General features: G+C 24.7%; 1 protein-coding gene across 3 annotated transcripts; it reads left to right on the forward strand.

Annotated features, from left to right (window-relative positions):
* The first annotated feature begins 1,336 nt into the window (after nucleotides 1-1,336).
* On the forward strand, nucleotides 1,337-8,021 carry LOC145974682 (uncharacterized). 3 transcript variants are annotated; one of them, XM_083104675.1, is made up of 9 exons: nucleotides 1,337-1,468; nucleotides 2,485-2,561; nucleotides 5,036-5,285; nucleotides 5,467-5,742; nucleotides 6,237-6,293; nucleotides 6,473-6,523; nucleotides 6,625-6,872; nucleotides 7,140-7,299; nucleotides 7,827-8,020. In XM_083104675.1, the coding sequence occupies exons 3-9, from the start codon at nucleotides 5,084-5,086 to the stop codon at nucleotides 7,931-7,933; spliced, it is 1,101 nt and encodes a 366-aa protein (XP_082960801.1). In that variant the 5' UTR covers nucleotides 1,337-1,468; nucleotides 2,485-2,561; nucleotides 5,036-5,083; the 3' UTR covers nucleotides 7,934-8,020. The 3 variants fall into 3 exon arrangements, with proteins under 3 accessions (XP_082960801.1, XP_082960803.1, XP_082960802.1); XM_083104677.1 differs by lacking the exon at nucleotides 2,485-2,561 and having other exon boundaries at nucleotides 1,348-1,468; nucleotides 7,827-8,021; XM_083104676.1 differs by lacking the exons at nucleotides 1,337-1,468; nucleotides 2,485-2,561 and having other exon boundaries at nucleotides 4,863-5,285.
* The last annotated feature ends 843 nt before the right edge of the window (nucleotides 8,022-8,864 follow it).

Here is an 8,864-nt window from a genome sequence, read left to right on the forward strand (position 1 = left end):
TAGTGAACTATTTAATAATAAATTAAATAAAATAATTGGTTATGGATCCTTAACCGATGGGACAAATTAGAAGTACATATTATAAATTTTAATCATGAAGATTATTTCGATTTGGATATAAAAAAAGGAGATAAAATCGAAATCATTGGAACAATATATAACGCAGGTATAAAAATAAAAATATACTTATTTTATAATAAATAAATTATAGTAAATAAATAAATTTTATAAATTCATAAATAATTATAAATACTTGCATAATACATAAATAAATAAATTTGATTTGCTTCTTTTTACTAATTTTTAACATATAACAAATATATGTATATGTATATAATATATAATGTTTAAAATACTATATTCTTGAGGTAACACAAATCCGATACTAAACTACAATAAAACTAATGGACTGTATATACTAATAAAATGAAAGAAAATCCCTTTGATTATCTATGAACATTAATGAAAAGGTTTGAAATTTCAAATAGGAAATCTATTAAGAATGTTTGAAGTAACAAATTCGGATAAAATTATAACATAAGAAACATTAGCAAATTATAACATAAGAAACAATTCAAATATATGACATTGCATATCTAAGCATAATGAGAGGTTGACATGTATCTAATCACTACCCAGACAGCACCAAATATCCAATGGACATCCAATTTTGGTTTTTATTTAGTCCAAAGATCCATGGATATAATATGAACGTTTTAAAAACATACATTAATAGACATCCAAAATATATTTATAATTACACGTTTTAAAAATGTCCATTTAATGTATTATATATATACAAAAATTTTTGTTCAAAAAATTTATGATTGTTTGTGTGAAACATTTATCAATTTTCTTTGATATTTAATAGAGATACTCTAATCAGAGTGTAGTCTAAATCGATAAAAATAATGGATAAAAAAAATCAGACAGCACGCACATCCAAATAATGTCCAGAAGACATTCCTAAGACATCTTTGAGACGATAAAATATCTACTAGCAGATCAAATTTTCTTAATAAATTTGCTAAAAAAAATATATTGTTTTGTTTATTAAATTATAACAACATTGAAAATATTTTTCACACTAAAAATATTTTAATAATTATAATTTCAAGTTTATTCGTTGTACAGTATTTTTGGATTTCACTAGCTGCTATAATATGTGGAGCGTCTGCGCGAGAAGAAATTTTAGTCCAGTGATGCCATATTCTGCTTTGTCGTATATGTATATATGCACAGAAGCGTGAATGCGTACTACACAAGTATATACTGCGTTGGCATCACTGCTTTACCACTTAGGTTATGTTCCAAAATTCACTGCCAGCGCTGAAAATATATAATATACATAACGTGAACTATAGATTTTCAGCGCTGGCAGTGAATTTTGGAACACGCCCTTAAAACGCTGGAGTGCTGTGTCATTGTGTCTGCAACAGTTATTATCTGGTATTTTTCGTTTTTAACGGTAAGGAATAAATAATATTAATACATATTATTAATTATAATATTTTTAGATACAACATACTGTAAAAAAGTATATAACATTGCTTGAAGAAGAGACGATATTTTAAACTATAAAAATAGTAATACTTTTAAGGTTAGAAAATCTGTGATACCACCGACGAGATACTATTATATCTCGTCGGTGGTGATACTGATATAAAAATAAAATTTATGTATAATATACTTTATTAAAATAATATAAAGGTGTTATTTTATGCACATATATATTATATATATGTACAAAGTTGCAAATATATGTAAATCTTACAATTATAAATATCGTTTTGCTTGTAGCAGTAAGCAGCTTACGTTATAAGTGAAATTTATATTGTAGATTTATATAAGTTTGCAACTTATCATGTAAAACAGGACTACTTCACATATATATGTTTACAATGTAATCAAAAACTGTGATTATATAATATTCTAATAGAATTTCAACTTCTATGCAAAAGAAAATTTATTACTTTGATGAAAGCATAATCAATTTTCTTTTGCGTAGAAGTTAAAATCCCATTTCTTGATAAGCATTGTAAGTATATAATGAAGAACAGATTTTGTTTTACATAAAATATTGCACTAATATATTTCACATTATATGCATATGATATAATATAAAATTATATATATAATTTTATATACGTGCTATGGCACATTATTATTTTAAAATCAAAATAATTTCTATATTGTTAAGAAGATTTTTTAATCTTAAGCTTATATATTTGACTATTTGCCTATTGTCAAGTGGCAATAATTTATTGTTTCTTTTTTTTACAAACAAAGAAACATCGAATAAACATTTTATTGAAAGAGATAAATAAGTAATTCTAAACAAGTATCTCATTTTATTGCTAGATAAAATTTCAAATAAAACTTTAAATAAAACTTAATAAATTGCTAGTTTTATTTGAATAATATAAGTTACAAAATTAAAATTATAAGTTTAAATTGTTTAATGTAAATTTTATTTTTTTTTAGCTTTATGTCATCTTTACTATTCTATCATTTCATATTCATCACTCATCACTCATCTGTACTGAAGATAAGTATATTGTGTAAGTCTAGTGAGAATAATGTCAGAAATTAAGAAACATTATATGAGAGCAAAGAGAAAGACTTCCCAAGAAGAATCTTTTTCAAGTAATCGTTCTGAAATTGTCACAAAAAGATTCTGTTTTGAACTGAATACAAATGTCTCTGAAAATAGCTCACAGCCAGAACTTTTTGAACATAGCACTTTAGAATCAGATCTATTATTGAATTATGAATCAGATAAAAATCTTTCATTTTCTTCAGATTTACAATTAGTCAACTTTGATATAAATAAGTTTCATGACACTACTGAAGAAAACAATAATTTAGAAGAAGACATACAATTACATCTTATACAGTGGTCATTACAGCATAATATTTCACATACAGCATTAAATGATTTATTAAAATTATTAAAATCTCATATTCCCAAATTACCCACTGATGCTCGAACTCTTTTAGGAACTTGTCGTACAATTGTGAGCAAAGTTATTGAACCTGGTCAATATTATCATTTTGGTGTAGAAAATTGTATAAAAAATCTTATATATTCTTCAAATGACTTTTTTAAAAATAACGGAATGATAGAACTTGCAATTAATATAGATGGTTTGCCGCTAGCAAAAAGTTCTGGAAGTCAAGTTTATCCTATTTTATGTCGGCTTGTCAAACATCATGGTACTGTAGAAATGATTGGTATTTATCATGGTTATCAAAAACCTAAAAACGCTAATTCTTATTTAAATGATTTTGTTAAAGATGTATCAAATGTTATTAATACTGGCATGATTATCGATACTAAACATTATTCTGTGAAAATTTCTCATTTTGTATGTGATGCAGTAGCAAAAAATTATATTACCTACACAATCGGTCATACGGGTTTTTATTCATGTACTAAATGTTATGAAAAAGGAGTTTATATTAATAATCGTGTTTGCTTTTCCAATACAAATAATTTACATTTAAGAACAGATACTTGCTATAGAACAAAAATCCAAGAAGAACATCACAACGGCACTAGCATATTAGAGCAGATTCCTGGTCTTGATATGATTAAATCTTTTCCTTTAGATTACATGCACCTAATTTGTCTTGGAGTTGTAAAAAAACTAATAGTAAATTTATGGTGTTTTGGAAAACCGTCTACAAAATTATCACATCAAAATATTGCAAATATAACTTCTAATTTAATTAGTCAAGCCAAAAATATACCAATAGAATTTAATCGTAAACCTCGATCATTACTCGAAGCAAAAAGATGGAAAGCTACTGAATTCAGACAATTTTTGTTTTATACTGGCCCTGTTGTTCTTAGAAAAATATTAAACAATGATAGATATATAAATTTTCTTAGTTTACATGTTGCAATAATTATATTAACGTGTCCAAAATATTCACATTTTATTAATTATGCTTCTAATCTTCTTTTGTATTTTGTAAACACATTTAAAATTTTATACGGTGCAGAAAATATATCTCATAATGTTCATAATTTATTGCATCTTTCTGAAGATGTTAAAATTCATGGTCCGTTAGACAATTTTAGTGCCTTTCCATTCGAAAACTACTTACAAACTATTTTAAAATCTATCCGTAAAGGTGAAAAACCGTTAGCTCAAATAATTAAAAGGAAAAGCGAACAAAATTTACATTCAGCTAAAATAGTAAATATAACAAGTAAAAAATATCCTATTTATGAAAAAGAGCATTCTAATGGTCCGACTATCAACTTGAACATTTGTAAACAATTTAAAAGAATTATTTTACAAGATTGTATGTTGTGTATAACTCATCCTAATAATTGTTGCACTCTTATCAATGGAGACATAATCTTAATTAAAAATATTGTCTATTACAATAATGAATTTGTTTATTGGTAGAAAGTTTTTGGTCGTAGAAAATTTTTATACGCGTCCTTGTGAATCAAAAGAGATCGGAATCTTTGCTGTTGACAATGTTGGTCCTCTCGAAATATTTGATGTAGCAGATATTTCATTTAAATGTGTAATATTAAATTGGGACGAAAAGCATGTAGTATTTCCATTAATACATGCAAATATTTAATTGTTAATATTAGTATACTAATAATTACTATTATGCATATTTTTCTAAGAAAAAAAATTCTAAAAATTATAAAAGAATAGTTTCGTGTTTTTAATAATTTTGTTCTTTTTTCATAAAACTGTTTTTTAATTTTAAATCTAAATATTTTCAATTTATATATAGTTGTAAAGATTATTCTGATTTCATTTTATAATTTTCTATTAACAAATGTCGTATGCTCTTTATGAAATTGAAATAAATATGCGCTGCATTGTATACAATATGTTGATTAAAGAGAAAGAGAGTCAATGACGATTATTTTTAATCTATCCCTTTTTCTTTGTTATTAAATTATTTTATCTTTCTTGGTCACTGGATTTGAAAAAAGAATGATACTTGTGTCGCTTGCTGGAAATTTCTAATATGGGTTGTCTATGGTTTATATGTAAAGGGAAAGGAATATATAAAGGGAGAGGAATTTTATATACTGAAAAGAAAGATGTGCGAACAAACGTGGACCGTAGTGCAATTCGAAGAGGACTCTACTGTGGAAGCAATACCTTCAATATGGATACAAGGACAATTTTGTTATTGGCCTACATATTCGCGGGAAAAGTTAATGTGTGCAATACGAAAGCACGAGCCTTTAAATACATGCTGGCCTAAGTATAAAATTAAGAACTTTAGAAATTCTACTTTCAGTAAGTTTTTACATTTAAAGTAATATATGTACTGAGTTTTACTGTTTACTGTTTCTTTGAGTTTTATTTTACTTTTTTAAAATAAATATTTAAGTTTTTAAAACAATTTACTAGTTTTGATATGATTACATATAAAGCAAATGCAATAAAATAAAAAGATTCAATTTTACAATATTTTTAGATGACTATTCTAAGGCACGCTCGAAAGCGCGTATCGCTGAGTTTACAAGTGATATAAATACTAGTGAAGCAGAAGATAGTTCTAAAAGAATAAGAATTCAAAAAATATTATCTTCCTCCTCATCAACAGAAGAAAGTTTCCTTTCATTACCACAACCACCAAAATTAAAAAGAAAAACTAAAATATTGGAGCAGGAGAAGGAAAATATTGGAGCAGAAAATTTTAAATCAAAGTATAATTCTCCCAAAAAGATTACATCATATAATATAGAAAATAGTAAGTTGTTACATATTAATAACATTTAATTACATATTTTGATTAATATTTGTGCATATTATATTTCAAATATATATATATATATATATATATATATATATATATATATATATTGTTACGTCCTGTCGGCTTCACGTTTCTTCCTTTCAAGATTAAACATATATATATATATATATATAATACTCTTCCAATCGGCGACAAAAAGACCGACCGACAAACAGAACCGTTCTCGCGATACAACAATTTTCCGGCTTGCGATGAAAAAGGCCGGCCGATAAACAAAACCGTTTGTCAATAATGTCATAAACATTTTTGAACATAGGCCCAAACAAATACGTCAGAAAACTTGAGGTATTCCCGCCCCGAAATTTTACACGCCCTCAAAAATTACTATAAAAAGGAAGCACTCGCGGGATCATTTACCATTATTATTACTTATTTTTACTCAGACATATATATTATATTTTATATTTCTAAAATTCTTCTTTTTACAGATAATTCAATTTTTGATAAAGATGTTGCTTCGACAAGTTATGATACAACACTACAAAGTAAGTGTATTTTATATAGTAAGTGTATTTTATAAGTTTCATCATTTTATAGTCTTATACATATTCATAAAAATAATTTTGAGAGACATTGTCAACGGGCAAACTAATAATAGAAAATTAAACATTTTTATTTAAAAATAAATTTATGAGAAATTGTTATGTGATGTATTTTTTTATAGGTGCTTCATGCAATTCAACATGCAGTTGTTGCAGTAGTAAGAAACTTGATGGTAATATGATATAAACATTACACACAATATACACATACATATTGACAATAAATTTCAATATAATAATAAAATTAAATATAAATTAAAATAATTTTTTTCAGAAAAGACTGTTAAAAATTTAGTGGCCCAAAATTATTTAATACGAAGTGTGGTCACTGATATATTATCTGAAGTCAAAGATATTAAATTGAACCTAAAAAATGTCTCTCAGCAAACAAATGCTAACAAAGAAAAAGAACAAATAATTTCAATATTTAATAATAAAGATTTAAATTTTCCCCTTCAAACCGAAGAAGAACTTCAGACAGTGGAACTTATTCTGGAAAATGAAAATGAAATTACTAATGCGGTAATTAAACTTTGAAGTCTATAATATTACTATTTTTACTTATTTTATTAATATGTCATAATTAATTTAAATTAAAAATAATTACGTTATACATATACATACATATATTTACACACATGGATACATCCACATACATATATACATATATTAAATAGTATGTGTGTAAAAATTAAATCGTATTTATCACATTACATTTCACATGTAAAATATATTATTTTCATTTTTTAATTATATTTAGTTTGTAAGCAACGTTTATTTATTTTTTAGATAAATGAATTGCAAAATCTAGGAGGAAAGAATGGATATGAATTTATTCGAAGAGCACTTTCAATGATAATGACAAATAAACTTGCAGACAAATACAGCTTTTTTGGGAGAAAACAGAAAAAAGCATTCTGTGACCTCAATATTTGTAAAGTTTTAATAAGTGAGTATTATTCTAAAAAATAATTATTATTTCACAAATATTCAAATAAAAAAATTTTAATCCAAATTATTGAAATTTGTAATTATAAACATTAAAAATGAATTTATTGAAAAAAGCTAAAATATGTAAAAAAATTTATCTCATATTTTTACAAAAATTAGAAATTTGCATGCGTTTGATTCACTGCATTCTATTTTATGCATATGCACATATAATTTAAATAGTACATAATACTACATCTAATAGTATACTAATAGTATAGTCTAGCATCTAATAGTATACTATTAGGTTAGATTTAATTAGATAAAGGCGCGTATTATGCGTGAAACGCAATCCTATTCTACCTGTATAAGACACTACTATGTCTCTTGATAATACTTTCTTACAAAAATTAGCAATTCCCAAATAATTCAAAATAATAAACATATAATCATACACATAGCATAATTTATTTTGCTTATTATTTTGTTAAATTGCATAAATAAAATAATTTTAATATTCTATTTTAATGATATTATTTTAAATAGGTGCATCAACGAAAGGAAGATATTGCGAAACAACTAAACATTCGGAAAAATGTATCCAAGGATGGTTGAGAAGAGCTGCTGAGAGGGGAAAATTAAGATATAATTAAATAAGAAATAATTAATTTTAAAAGAGATTTCGTTTAAAATGTTATTTTATTTTATTCAAAGAATATTTTTGTTTCGTTTAAAAATTTTATTATTTCTTTTATAAATAAAGATATATTATAAAAAATATTTTATAAAAAATATATATTATATACTCTTATAAATAAGAGTATATAATATATATTTTTTATAAAGAATATAAAGTTCGAAAACAGTTTTATTAATATATAATAAAAAAAATATTACAAGAATATATAATCACAATAAATATGTAATATGTTATAATAAAAATTACTATATTGAATTTTTTGTTTGTTAAAATTTGATGTTAAAGCTATATTAGGAACTTAATTTTTTAGTAGGATATTAAAATATTTTACACATTAATATGGACGGTAGTCAATACTTTCAAACATTAAAAGAATTTTTTAAAATAGGTAGGTATATAGATAAAATATTATTCAATTTTAATGCAAATTAGAATTAACTTGTTAACAAAACTCATTGGACGGTATTCATAGTTCAATCTTATTTCTAAGATTGTCTTATAAAATCTCATTCAACTAATGAAATAATGCTGCGGCCATTTCATTGGTTGAATGGGATTTTAAGACACTCTTCAATATAAGATTGAAATATGAATACTGTCCAAGTTTTACTAACAAGTTAACTCTAATTTACATTAAAATTGAATAATATTTTATCTACATATCTACCTATTTTTAAAAGTTTTTTTAATGTTCGAAACAGGTCCAATTTTGGTCTATTTTGTACTTAAAATGGACATTTTTTGAATGTCCAAGAAAGTAACATTGGATATTTTTAAAATGTCTTAAAAACGTTCAACGATCTAATCTGGATGTTTTAAATACGTCCGAAACGTCCAGTATATATGTTTTTAATACGTTTTTAAAACGTTACTGTGCTGTCTGG

The sequence above is a fragment of the Camponotus vicinus genome, unplaced genomic scaffold (genome assembly GCF_025532165.1).
Source record: "Camponotus vicinus isolate PSW18456_S1 unplaced genomic scaffold, iyCamVici1.0 SCAF_7, whole genome shotgun sequence".
NCBI lineage: Eukaryota > Metazoa > Arthropoda > Insecta > Hymenoptera > Formicidae > Camponotus > Camponotus vicinus.